Raw genomic sequence first — 14,131 nt, forward strand, 5'->3', positions numbered from 1 at the left:
ACAACTAGGCAACCGATCATTGTATGAATTAGGGATGTTAGTAGTCGAACATTGACCTACCTAACTAACCAATGAAATGCCCCCAAACCAATTATTTTTTGACATGCGGCTCCTAAGTGAGAAGAATAATTTTTTTTATACCAATCGGTTGACATAGGAGGGAGTTTTGACCCGCCGAATTGCCAGGTTTGGTTTTCCCATGAGAACCATTCAGAGGTATAAACAACATCATTACCAAACAGGCACATGGGTAAATTTACCTGAGTAAGGCCGACCGAAGGAATTCACACCCAGAAAAGAGAGAATGTTAATAAGCCACCTCTAAGAAAACGTTTCATGACATTTTGGAACTTGACTGCAACATTTCACAAGAACAGGGCACACAGGTGTTTCTGTGAAGGCGTTAGCACAATCGTCGTTATTTTGGCAATGTTTCTGTTAGGAGACCAGTGATCACTGCCAGGAACCGTCTACGTCGAATCAGATGGTATACTGGAACTCTGGAATGGACACCAGGCAATAACTGGGCATTGATACTGTTTTTAAATGACGACAGAATCATTGGACGCATAAGGGTTTGGAAAACAGCTGGTAAGAAGTAGCTTTCCAATTTTCTGCCTCTGATTGACAGGACGCACCCCACTTAAGCCATGCATGGGGTGTATTGGCCACTGTATTGCATCCAAGCACTGAAAAAAAACTTAAGGAATCCTGTTGATCACCCATTTATGTTTCAGCATGATAATGCTACTCTACGTACAGCCAATGCAACAATAGGCTGGCTATGTACGGACCAGATCCAGACCCTCCGATTGACGGCTCAATCCCTAGATCAGAACCTCATTAAGAATGTGTAAGATATCCTTGGAAATGGATAACTGAGAGATAACTCTGCAAACAAAAATTACCTCATACTATCTTTGCACCGTATGTGGAAAGCCATCACTGCGCAAACATTACAGAACTTTTTGACTCCAAACAGAGACGCGACAGGTGCGCCCTCCAATCCAGAAGATACTGTACAAAATACTAGAATGCGGCTTTGATTTTTTACTATGGTTATCTTATTCATTGGTTGTATAATCAGTTAATTTTTGCGAAAAAATTACTTTAAAAAGTTGAATAAAGAACGCTGTTTCATGACATAATTTTTTGTATCACTTTACGCATTGCGTTAGAGGTGACACTTTTTTTTGGTATAGGGGGTATAAATTTACTTAAATTACTCTTAAAAGCAACTTCAGTGTAACTGGTTTTTAAAATATCCCAAAGTCATATTTTCTATTGTACTCATCCTGCAAAGCTATTTTTCTTCCCCAGTTCAAAACTTTAAATCGATAAAGCCCTTCAAATGGAAGATAATATACAGGAAGAAATGGCGGTGTTATTGACAGGCCAGTCATTTTAGAACTATATTTCTAATTAGAAATGGTTTACAACATCGAATCCAAGTGAAGGGATTGTCGAGCAATAATTCGATTTGGAGAAAATTGCTTCTAAATGAAATTTAGAAAATAGGAAGGTAAGAAAACATTAAACAGGAGACTGGTTTAAACCAGTTCACCCTAGGTGTGGTAATTGTGTTTTGATGGGAAGGACCAAATGGCAAAATGCATCAAATGAGTCCGAGATCCAACCGCTATTCATAAATAAACATTAATCTACTATTTTTGCCATACCCTACCCTGGTGGATAATATTTTTAATCCATTGATATGAGGGGAATTTGTTGCTGTTTTCAACTCTTTGTGAAGATTTAGATTGTATCTGAAAATGAGGATAAATTAGACACAGCACAATAGGTTCATCTAACACAATGCCATCAGGTACTAGTACCCTAAAGATAAACTCGGAGGGCGGATATTTTTCACGATGTAGTACACAAAACATCGACTGATTAGCTATTTTAGTACTTTGTAATTTGTGGTGTACTGAATTATTACAAACAAATAAACAAACAAACGAATGAATAAACAAACAAACAAACAAATAAATAAATAAATAAATAAATAAATAAATAAATAAATAAATAAATAAATAAATAAATAAATAAATACTCTGCAGACAAGCTGCACACTTCACCAAACCCATCGGGAATATTATTTGGGAAACCGCAAATGATGAATTTTAGAATTAATTTAAAAAATAAAAAGCAAGTTATCAAAAATGTTATTTATTCTCCGAGAATCAAGAGGCGGTGTATGCATCCTTAACGTGTGTTTATAACCCAACACTTCGTCGTCTCGCAAATATTGGTTGAGAGTTGCCTAAGGGAAAGAAAAAAATTGAGCCGAGCTCAGTGACAAAATGCAAAACAAAGATGATCGAACTAATAAATAAATTTATCATAATATGGATTTTGATCGATAAATTTTCAATTAACTTTGAAATAAAAAAATTATATGAAAACAATTAAACAATTGATAAAATTAGATTTTAAAAATTATCTACTTTGATATTCTACCAAAAAATAAATAAAATTAAATCTAAGGGGGCCCCAATATCTTGAATCAGGTAAGTTATGGGAAACTGTCCGGAGGAAAAGAGATCCATCATATATCATTATAATACACAGATAAAGATGATAGCAGGGTCAACCATGTTCATAAAAATAAATATATATATTCATCTGAATCTTAAGTATTGTGTAAAACTTTTATTTGTCTTTAAAGTGAAAATTAAAGGGTCAGTGACCGCATCTAAAATTTGTTTTTCTGTAGAAATGACAGGGGTGGATCAAACTTATGGCGCGGGTCATCAAGGTTACCCTAGGGAAAAGGTAGGGAAAACGTGAGACACCGCCGTCGTTATGCCTCGGTGTGTTGCACTAAAATGTTGGAATGCACTAAAACGAACAGCAAAGGATCAGGGATTTATATGTTTACCTTTTTAAAGGACCCAGGTTTAAGAAAAACGTGGACGGTTGAATTGAAAAGGAATACACGTACATCACACCGACTTTCGAAACGTTGTTCTGATTACATTGATAGGGAGGGGTGCGGGATGGAGCCTAAACTTTCGCGTCGACTGCGTATTGAAAATGAGATCTGGCTTTAAACATGCTAACTGCAATATTTAGTTTCACCAAGCAAAGTAGGCAATCCAGATAGGAAGAAATCGGCAACAAGGGGGGGGGGGGTGATACAGTAACGAAATGATAAGTGAAAAGCAGAGAAAAAATAAGTTGAAATAAATACATCGAAATGATTAATTATGGAGTCAAATTTATTTTCTTTTTAAACAGTCCACTTCTTCCCTTTAGCGTAAAGTTTGGTTGTTTTGAAAAAGGAGCCCGACAATTCTTATCTTAACTGCACAGTTTAATGCACGCTTTAATACGTACGACCCATTCATGTGTTTGTGCGTGCGTGGAACGACCGGAGATCGCCATTGAAGGGGTTATCAACAATCAGGTTTTTCAGATTTACCGCATGCATAGTCGCTGCCCCTGCTTCTCAGATACGACGGCCAGATAAGACATTAATTCCTAGCTTTATTAGTTTTTCCAATTTCTTAGATTTTATCCAAACATGTTTACGTGATTCAGTTCGTTGAAACATTTTCGTACATGTATAAATATACGATGATATATATAAACAGTCAGATAAAGTTTGACTTAAAATACTACATCTGCGTCCCTAAAATCTTTATTTAATTACCTGCACGTTATCATGCAGCGTGTAGATATTTGAGGCAGTTGAGATTTTTTTTTATTAATTTTGTCAATTAATTAGTTAAATGCTGGGTTTTAATTTGATATTGATATTTGATAATCTCAGAAATTTGCGGAAATAAACTCTAATCAAACTCCACTGAGAAAATTGCTATCTTTAAATCCCCTTTTTGAGCTCTAAGTTTCTTATTTTCACCAACACCAGTCAACTGATTGACTCAAAAACTAAGGTACTATTATCGAACTCAAAAACAGCTTTACAGCTTTACAGTTATTAGATGGGTTTGGGAATGCCTTGGCGTCTAAGGAAAGTGTTAAAATTTCAAAGATATTGAAATTCTTGCTGTATAAAAGCTTATTGTGCGCATTTAACAATTTTAAAAAAATTAACAAGAGTGAGCGCATTTTGTAAGGCAAATTTTGGAAACACATTGAATAATTTTGCACACTTCACAAAAAATAGATAAAGTAAGAATTATTAAAAAAGAGATTCCATATAATATCAAAGGGTGTTTGGAATAGACCACCACCGAACCGTATTATCATTTTCAAGGTCTTGACTGTAATCATCGTTTTATCTTTCAATCAGAAAATACCATTGGTATACCAGAAGAAAAACAGGTGCGGTGGATAAGGATTTGCATATAAAAAGCACCCAACACGCTTCTCTCAGTATCAATCGCCGCTTTTGCGTTAGATAGACGTGGACATAAAGAGAAAAAGATGAAGAGCTTTGCCATTTTTGTGGCATGCTGTTTTTTCGCTTCAGTGCGACTGGCAGAAGGTAAAAATCCGATATTTCATTTGTTTGATTGCATTTCTTTTATTTAGTTCATGCTTGATTGTTGACCAAGGTCTTTCCACTAATTTAAGACTGTTCCATGTGCGGTGTGGTATCACATTTTTCCAAATTCAAAGAAAACGTTTTTTCCAAAGGATGATTTTATATATTTCTTTATATTCGCGTATTCGGAATTAAGCCAATATTTCATGGTACAAACTCATTGAAGGCAGCTGAAAATGAACGTTTCCCAGCATATCTGATCAAATTCTAGGTGACATTTAATAAATGAGTGGAATGAATGGTTTAAAAAAAGCCCAAGTGCTCACTGTAAACTGCGCAAATGGTCGTCTGCTACTGAGTCTGGCCTATGTGAATGAATGCGACATTAGTGACACACCTCTATAGCCAAAACATCAATATATCTCTCTAAAATATGACGGCCGCATAGTGTACTAGTGGAGTGGAGTAAAGAGGGACAATATTATAGGAAAACGAAAAAAATGTTTTATTCCACACCCCCTTAAAGTTCTTGATCTCTCGAGTTCAGCCGTTTATGTTGGATAAATTATGGGGTATGGTATGGTCAAGGTATCTCAAACATCTCATCATCATTTTTATTGGGCTAACATTTTCACCATAGTCCACAGGACTACACTGTATCTTTAACAGCAGTATATATGTATATATCGTCTGATTTCAGCATCAACATGCGGTCGTCCAGCAATCACACCGATCTCGACCGCGGGTAAAGCTCGCCGTCGCCGCAAGGTTCTCTCTGTGGGCGACAAGGGCGACGAGGGCGACGTGTCAGTCAAAATCATCGGAGGTATAGAGGCATTACCTAACAGTTGGCCTTGGATGGCAGTCATTACAGATTCCACCGATTACCAGTACTGTGGGGGATCCCTCATCTCGGATCAGTGGGTTCTGACAGCGGCCCACTGTGTGGCACGGTAAGGCTTGTGTTCCTTTCCTTTTTGTTAATTTAAATTTCACCGTGAACCATACAAATGGCATGCCATTCATCCAAATCCTATTTCAAAAGGTAAATGATATATGGTCTTCAGGTTTAAATAAGTTTTATGGTATCTATAATCTAAGTGAACATTTTTTTTATTCTGGTCACATTCGATGCGATAATACATAATGATTAACAGTTCGAAATCCACCAGTTTTTATTACATACTAAGTACTGTGAAAATATAGTACAGGAAATGTGAATAGCATAACTTAGTATCATGGGGTTTAAAAGTCACTTTAAAATGTTAATGTGTGACAGTAAAAAATATCATAACTTCAAAAATTGAATCCAGTTAGACTGGTTTTCGAATTCGAGCTGTATTTCAATCGCAAGAATAATCCCTTCAAATTTGAGACTAATACCCGACACTTTTTTTCCTTTTATGGCGATTATACAGGAAAATGCATGATGACGGTGACACCAACGGCGACGATAACAGTAATGCAGACAACAAGACTGATGACTAAATTTCCAGGCACATAGTGTCTGTCCGTAGAAAAGAAAGAGAAAAAATCAAACGATAATTACCCCTATATTTCTTTTTTTTTTACAGCCAGCGAGCAAGCAATGTATTCGTGCGATTGGGAGATCATAATCTCAAGAGAGATGAAAGTCCTAACTATGCTATCAAAGTCGGTGCCCAGGCTATCTTCACCCACCGACGGTATAAAAGGAGGCAGTTGGTCAATGACGTGGCCCTAATCAAGCTGAAGAATCCTGTGACCTTCACTGACCAGATAAGTCCTGTGTGTCTGCCCACAGTGAACGAGGAGTTGGCAGATGGTCACTACTGCGAGACCACCGGCTGGGGATGGACAGGAGGTAAGGGGAAGGGAAGTAGTGGTCACTGTTGCGAGACCACCGGATGGGGATGGACAGGAGGTAAGGGGAAGGGAAGTAGTGGTCACTGTTGCGAGACCACCGTATGGGGATGCACAAGAGAAAAGGGACGAGAAGAAGTGGTCACTGTTGCGAGACCACCGGATGGGGATGGACAGGAGGTAAGGGGAAGGGAACAAGTGGGCACTGTTGCGAGACCACCGGATGGGGATGGACAGGAGGTAAAGGGAAGGGAAGTAGTGGTCACTGTTGCGAGACCACCTGATGGGGATGGACAGGAGGTAAGAAGGAGGCAGTATTGGCCATTATTGCGAGACCACCGGATTGGGGCAAAATGCACAGGAGATAAGAAGGGAGGGTGCCTGTGCCTTATAACTGCATTCTCTCACATACATGTACGTTCAACATCAATGGTATGTGGTTTTAGTTTTAAAAAATGTTGTATGTGTCCCTAGGCTTCTACAGTGACAAGTTACGCCAGGTGAACGTCCCGTACATCACGACGTCCTCATGCAGCGCAACCAATTACAAAAGAAGGATTAAATCATCGATGGTATGTGCTGGACCTCTGAACGGCGGAAAGGACGCATGCTACGTGAGTATAACCGGATTTTGTCAAGTATTTTTTTTTGGGGGGGGGGGGGATCATTGTAAAGAAGTTTTTACTGCGTATTCACTTTATGCTTTGTCCTGATGGCTACATGAGACTAACACCTCGAATGTAGCTTCCTGATTGTATAAAGTACATAATCTAAAGAACCAAATAATTTTAGTTTTATTTTGTGCCCAAAGGCGTCGATTAATTGTGTAGGAGCAATGGGGAAACGGAAAAGAAAGAGCACGCGTGCGCGGGCACACACACACACACACACACAGAGAGAGAGAGAGAGAGAGTCTCTCATTTCTCGGTTCATGTTTACCAACTTGTGTCAAATTTCGCTATTGTAATTTCCAGGGAGATTCTGGCGGTCCGTTGGTGTGCAAGATTGAGAGTGGAGACACAGTAACGTGGGTACAGCACGGCATCACTAGCTGGGGGTATGGCTGTGCACAACCCAACTCCCCGGGGGTCTACAGCAAGGTCTCCTACTTGTTACCATGGATACAATCAACCATGGCTAATAATTAACGGATACATCGGTCTAAGAGCAAAGGAGGTTCGAAACCGGAAGTACGTTAAGAAGCTTGATAATTATGGCATTTTGTTGTACACACAGAACACTAAGATAATATGTTCACGTACTAATTACACATCTTGGCTTAATTTGTCCTAAATGAGGCTCATAAAATATAGTACAGTTGCTGACCTTACTTATGCTCCGAGTTAGCAAGGCGTTGAAAGCACGCTGTTATCTAGCTACTTACACCAAGGACGTATATGTCCTTGCTTAAACGTTCTTCCGACTTGGGAGTTCCACCCCTTTGAAGAAGCCTGTTGGTGGGCGAAGGGATGAAAATATACTGAGGTACCTTTATTAAGTACGAAGTTGTGGTTCTCCAGCGAAGAGCATGGAAGGGAGTAGAAACATTTTGTCCCCGAGTCTTTAATTTCATATAACAAAATAGAGATGGACCCAGCAATGCTGCATTACTAAAACAGTGTAGTCCGAGTAAAATGTGAAATCAATTTCTGAAAGGAACTTTGATATGATCATTGTACAGAGTGTGTGAATCAGTTCCGATGTACAAATGAAGAGGTAATAAAAGCAGTTAATAAAAAGTGCCGCTTTAATCTTGTGGAGCCCCGTTGTTTGTCTTTTCAATGATTAATAAATGAAACACAATTTAAGCTTTTATTTGACTAATAAATGAAACACATTTTTCATAAAATATAAATATCTTTCCTGGTTATATTATAAATGACCAATGCCGTTTTATAAAGAACAGTTTATAATTTAATATTTTTTTTGGTTTGTGGGGAGCGAATTTTGTACTAGCACGTGGTTCTTTGTTGTGTATGTGTAAGGCGACAAAACTGGAACAATGAAAAAGGGATTTCACACACACACACACACACACACACACACACCAAAAAAAGTGATTGAGAAACGTTTATAGCCTTCATATGATCTTTACATTATTGTTCTATTGCGAAGATTTGAACTGACAATCAAATCGTAGATAAGATACTTACAAACAACGAGACACATTTATAATTATTATATTACATGTCTACGTATGACATCTTGAGCTGGCAGCCTTGATGCAGCTATTTCTAAACAGTTATTTTTGAACTAGCCCTGCCCCGTAGAAGAGACCCACGAACTAAACATGAAATATCCAGTAAAGTCTCTCCCTCTTTTTCACCTTGAATTGAAAACAGTCATTCTTTTCATAGCAAGATACCAAGATACCCTGTACTTCAGCTCCGGTGCGATTCTGCTTCCCCATTTCCAAATCTACAAATGCGTGGAAAATGAAGCGGCTGATCCGCATTGGTGTCCATGTGTATTTGTGCCCGTGCCCTAAGGGACCATTCCTGCAGATATTTGGATCGATCTATCTCCCTGGGGAGTCTCACTAAATTGCTATGGACTTAACCGGCTTAAATGTCTGTCAGGCCTAGTAAAGCTGAAAGGGGATAATTATCTTTACACCCTGGCTGATTCGGTAGGCATGACAGACATTTAAGCAGGTGAGTTGATAGCATTTTAGTGAGACTCCCCAGGGAGATAGATCGACCCAAAGGGATGGATCGATCTAGGCATGGGAACCCAGTTTTTGAAATGCTGCTCCCACTCTTAGACCGACATATCCGTTAATATTTGTCCATGGTTGATTGTATCCATGGTATCAAGTAGGAGACCTTGCTGTAGACCCCCGGGGAGTTGGGTTGTGCACAGCCATACCCCCAGCTAGTGATGCCGTGCTGTATCCACGTTACTGTGTCTCCGCTTTCAATCTTGCACACCAACGGTCCACCGGAATCTCCCTGGAAATTACAATAGCGAAATTTGACACAAGTCGGTAAACATTCTCTCTCTCTCTCTCTCTCTCTCTCTCTCTCTCTCTCTCTCTCTCTCATGCTTGTACAACGATATGTCGACGTATACCCGAAAACATGCATGTCCGTTGGACTTCTTTGGACACAAAAGAAAATTAATATTAGTTTGCTTGTTGAATTACATACTTTATACAACCAGGAAACTAGACGGAAAACAGTTACGGTGTATGTCAGACTCTTAAAACACAGACAAAGTTGCCCTGTAAATTGGCAGAAATGGTCTATTTTTAAGCATCAAAATATGGATTTCTCATGTGAATCTGGGCGAAATCCGGTCACTTACGTAGCATGCGTCCTTTCCTCCTTCCAGCGGTCCAGCACATACCATTGACGATTCAATTTCTTTTCCGTAATTGGTTTTTTTGCATGAGGACGTGGTGATGTACGGGACGTTCACCTGGCGTAACTTGTTACTGTAGAAGCCTAGAAACACGAGAGAATTTTTAATCTAAAACCATATTTTTATTATAGTTAAACGTATGTAAGTGAATGCACAGCCATAACTGTATACAGTGACGAGAAGGATGAAAAAAGAACAGAATAAATACACAATATATACATTACAATGTTCACTGCATTAATAACTGAATGTGGGGTATACACTGTATGACTAAAAAGAAAAAAAAAGATTAAATTAATTCATGTTCACAATGCCAAATATCATAATATCAATTTTATAAATCTATGATATTCACGGAACTGTGTAGTGAATGTCTTTGGCTGCCAAAGAACAGGGTTCAATGTCACACACACACACACACACACACACACACAAAGATAATGCGGAATAAAAATCGCAATTTAATTTGTGTCTCATTAAATAAGGCAATAATTCGAAAAAAGCTTATATCTGCAATCCTCCCTATTTCTGTTGAGTACATGTGAATTTTGCGTAATTTCGTCTGTAAACCATACAAAAGTTTCCTAAACCAGTACCTAACTACCCTACCCTGCCCCTACCCCCTATCCGGTGGTCTGGCAATTATGGCCAATACATGTAACTTCCTCCCTTCTTACCTCCTGTCCTCCCCATCCGGTGGTCTCGCAATAGTGATCAGCCTCCCTTCTTACCTCCTGTCCATCCCCATCCGGTGGTCTCGCAATAGTGACCAGCCCCCCTTCTTACCTCCTGTCCATCCCCATCCGGTGGTCTCGCAGTAGTGACCATCTGCCAACTCCTCGTTCACTGTGGGCAGACACACAGGACTAATCTGGTCAGTGAAGGTCACACGATTCTTCAGCTTGATTAAGGCCACGTCATTGGATAAACTCCTCTTGTTATATTTTCGGTGGATGTAGATTTCCTTGGCTTGGACTTTGATAGCATAATTAGGACTTTCAACTCTCTTGAGATTATGGTCTCCCAAGCGCACGAATACCTTTTTTGCACGTTTGCTGTAAAGAAAAACGGGTTATAATTATTCATTTTTTTATTCGATTTTTCTTCTTTTGGTTTTTCATTTTTGGACGAATGTAATGTCGATTGCACGGTTCATAGAGAAATTGACAAAAAGGAAAGTAACACAAGCCGTACCGTGCCACACAATGGGCCGCTGTCAGAACCCACTGATCCGATATCAGGGTTCCTCCACAGTACTGGTCATCGGTGGAGTCCGTAATCGCTGCCATCCAAGGCCAACTGTTTTTCAATGCCTTTCTCCCTCCGATGATTTTGACTGACACGTCGCCCTCGTCGCCCTTTTCGCCCACAGAGGGAACCTTGCGACGACGGCTAATTTTACCCGCGGTCGAGATCGGTGTAATTGCTGGACGTCCGCATGTTGATGCTGAAATAAGACGTTATATACAGACTGGCTCCCCATCCCTAGATCGATCCACTAAATTGCTTTCAGCTTATGTGGCTTAGATGTCTGACACGCCTGCTAGAGCTGCTAAACGATAGTCAATTACCCCCTATCAGCTTCAGTAGGCGTGACAGACATCTAAGCCGTTTTAGTTAATTGCAATTAAGCGAGAATCCCCTTGGAGATAGTTCGATCCAAAGTTAGAACGATTTCTCTGGGAATGGTCTCGTTATATATAGACTAAAGCTGTCAAAGAAATGTGTAGTCATGTTAACCATGATGCAAATTTTAACTCAAGAAAAAACTGGAAAAGCACTCAGAGAGCGCGGACCTCCGCCAAGGTACCTCAATTAACAGGTCAAATATGGAGGGCCCTACATGAAAGAAGAGCTGACTATTCCGCTTATAGTTTCCCCGCCTCCACACGCGCCGTCTTTGCAGGGTCCTAGCAATTAAACCTCGGAGCCGCGATTTAATCCGTTTAATGGCGCGTGTGGAGGCGGGGAGACCATCACTCGGATCTTTTTTCATGTAGGGTCCTCCATATTTGATCGGTGGATCAGTAGATCCTCGGATCTTCTGTTCTGAATGACCTCTAAGTAAGCCCATATCTGATCTATTCTAAACATTTCATCAAAATCCATCCTAACTATGATTGAGGGTGATGACAAACAAATAATCAAACTGAGGTGAAAACATAACCTCTTCTTTGCGGAAATTATTATGATGAGATGTTTGAATTGACCATACCCCGAAATTTATCCAACATTTACTCTTTAAGTCAACAGTTCAGAAAGCATTGGAGAAGCGAGCAGTTTTGCTGAGAATCGAGGATGGATACTTTGAGATCTTCAATGTTATATGCTCTGATAGCCCTCTGGCAGTGAAACTACACACCATCAAAGGTAATCAAGAGAAAGAATAGTGTTTGTCTAGGAAATTCAATATCTTCTGAACTGTTCACAGCAGCACTGGAAAGTATATTCGAAAAATAGAAAAATAGAAAACATCGTAAAAGATGGAGGGATGGGATAGACCAATACTGAGTTGGACGATAAACAAACTGGAAGTGGAAGCGTGGAACTGGAAGCATGCAGAGGCCTTTATCCAACACTGGAACACTTTATGCTCTAAAATATGATGATGATGATGATGATAATGATATTGGTGATTAATAAACAAGTGAAATGTCAAATATAAGTATTTTACCTTCTGCCAGTCGCACTGAAGCGGAAAAACAGCATGCCACGAAAAGGACGAAGATCTTCATCTTTACAGATTCACTTGTATCTAACGCAAGAGCGGCGTTTGGTATTGAGAGGAGCGCGTTGGATGCTCTTTTTATGCACCCCCGGATCCACTGCACCTGTTTCACCCCATGGCTTTGTATAAAGATGGTATGTTTTGGTTTAAAGATAAAACATAATTATGGTCAAGATGACCCTGGAAATGGCACTCTACAGGAATGATAATACGGTTTGCTGGTGGTCCATTCACAAACATATTTGATACGATATGGGATCTCTTTTTTTGATCTATTCTTACTTTATCTATTTTTTGTGAAGTGTGCAAAATGTTATTCACTGAGTTTGGACGGGTTTCCCGTTTTTGTACCCTACAAAACGCACTTTTCCTTGTTATTTTTTAAGTCTTAACGATGTAAAAGGTATAAAGTATAAAGACATTGTATGCCTTAAATTAGAAATGATTAAAGGACGATTTATTTATTGCTAATGAATTTGAGGGGTTTTTTTTCATTTTAAAACTAAGAACTGGCATTCAGCTACATGTAGGTTAATTGACAGTATCAACTATCTGGTGGTTTGCGATCAAATATGTTCACACTGAATGATGACATAAAGAAACAACGTTTAAAGGAAAGCAATTAAAGTGTTAATTTCGTCCGATTTTCTAGTGTTGTCCCTGCAAACACATGGCGTTAAATATTATAACGTTACCATAACGTTTATATAACCAAAAAACTTTATGGTAACGTTATAACGACGTTCTGCGTTTGCTGGGGTCTTTTGGTGTTTGACGATCAATTGTTGCTCTGCAGTAAGATGACCTTGAACCAACTGTCTCCTGTTTCGTCCAGAAGATGGGAGATGTCGTCGAAATGTTTTCTGTCAGACATGGGGCATTACCTTCGGTTGATACCTTAGCGGCCGTGTTTAAATGGAAGCCAGTACAAGGATTGATACTGGAAGAGAACATAAATCATCCTACGGAAAAAAAAACTTCAACAAATTTAATCATGTAAGCATCTTACGGTAAGATTTATTAAGGTACTGGGAGAAACTGTAAAAAACAAGCTATTAAGACTTGTGAAGATTCTTTTGTCTATAGCTATTTATATTAGTTTGATCTTACCATCCAATATTTCATCTGCTTGCAGTCAGATTTCATCAGGGAATGAGGTTGTGACAGGTCTGACAACCTGTCACCCCCTCTGGTGTGCTATTTGGTCAGATCCCCCCAAGTTGAATCGGAATGATGGGACTGAGCTACCCAACCTCTACCTACCACTCCTAAGGGAGGGGCAGGCAAGGGGGGGGGGGATCTGACCAAATAGCACACCAGAGGGGGTGACAGGTTGTCATACCTGTCACAACTGTGTGAGAAACATACTGTAGGCGTGAGCTTGGTTTTTGCTCACTTCTTTTTTATTGTATCCGTATTCCCCCGACTTTTATAATTAGGTCCAGGTTATAAAGGTCCACTCTGGGTAAAATTTGATCTAGGTACATGAAGTTTTTATGGAAAAAGGTCCACTTTTTCAGAAAAAGAACCCCCTTTTTGAAATTGCTAGCTACGGGCCTGTACCGGATTAATAGATTAACACGACTCCACCTGAGTAGAATACAGAAGAGCTGGGTGTTATAAGAGTACGGTGGAAACTAGAGGAGCCTTGCTAATGTATTTATCCGATTGCATTCAGCTAGAGACCCCACAGAGTTAGTTCGAACAACCTGGGACGATAGTTTCATTGTGAACCCACCCTA

The 14,131-nt window shown here is 39.5% G+C and overlaps 2 protein-coding genes across 2 annotated transcripts; one reads left to right on the forward strand and one right to left on the reverse strand.

Annotated features, from left to right (window-relative positions):
• Positions 1-4,358: 4,358 nt before the first annotated feature.
• On the forward strand, positions 4,359-8,153 carry LOC112042437 (trypsin-3-like). The gene is made up of 5 exons (XM_087011574.1): positions 4,359-4,456; positions 5,157-5,409; positions 6,031-6,299; positions 6,773-6,912; positions 7,273-8,153. Exons 1-5 carry the CDS (start codon positions 4,396-4,398, stop codon positions 7,444-7,446), a joined length of 897 nt encoding a protein of 298 aa, XP_086867700.1. The 5' UTR covers positions 4,359-4,395; the 3' UTR covers positions 7,447-8,153.
• A 168-nt stretch (positions 8,154-8,321) lies between these two features.
• On the reverse strand, positions 8,322-12,858 carry LOC106174177 (trypsin-like). The gene is made up of 5 exons (XM_087011575.1): positions 12,336-12,858; positions 10,856-11,108; positions 10,448-10,716; positions 9,605-9,744; positions 8,322-9,249 (listed from the first exon to the last, which is right to left on the reverse strand). The coding sequence occupies exons 1-5, from the start codon at positions 12,394-12,396 to the stop codon at positions 9,076-9,078; spliced, it is 897 nt and encodes a 298-aa protein (XP_086867701.1). The 5' UTR covers positions 12,397-12,858; the 3' UTR covers positions 8,322-9,075.
• Between the last annotated feature and the right edge of the window lie 1,273 nt (positions 12,859-14,131).

Source organism: Lingula anatina, chromosome 4 (genome assembly GCF_051362555.1).
Source record: "Lingula anatina isolate TDL-2025a chromosome 4, LinAna3.0, whole genome shotgun sequence".
Taxonomy (NCBI): domain Eukaryota; kingdom Metazoa; phylum Brachiopoda; class Lingulata; order Lingulida; family Lingulidae; genus Lingula; species Lingula anatina.

Excerpts from the sequence above, each read along its gene's own strand:
- LOC112042437 (XM_087011574.1), top strand. The coding sequence starts at position 4,396 with ATGAAGAGCTTTGCCATTTTTGTGGCATGCTGTTTTTTCGCTTCAGTG. Across the intron at positions 5,410-6,030 it reads GCGGCCCACTGTGTGGCACG|CCAGCGAGCAAGCAATGTAT; the intron begins GTAAGGCTTGTG and ends TTTTTTTTACAG. Across the intron at positions 6,913-7,272 it reads GCGGAAAGGACGCATGCTAC|GGAGATTCTGGCGGTCCGTT; the intron begins GTGAGTATAACC and ends TGTAATTTCCAG.
- LOC106174177 (XM_087011575.1), bottom strand. The coding sequence starts at position 12,396 with ATGAAGATCTTCGTCCTTTTCGTGGCATGCTGTTTTTCCGCTTCAGTG. Across the intron at positions 10,717-10,855 it reads GCGGCCCATTGTGTGGCACG|CAAACGTGCAAAAAAGGTAT; the intron begins GTACGGCTTGTG and ends TTTTCTTTACAG. Across the intron at positions 9,745-10,447 it reads CGGATGGGGATGGACAGGAG|GCTTCTACAGTAACAAGTTA; the intron begins GTAAGAAGGGGG and ends TCGTGTTTCTAG.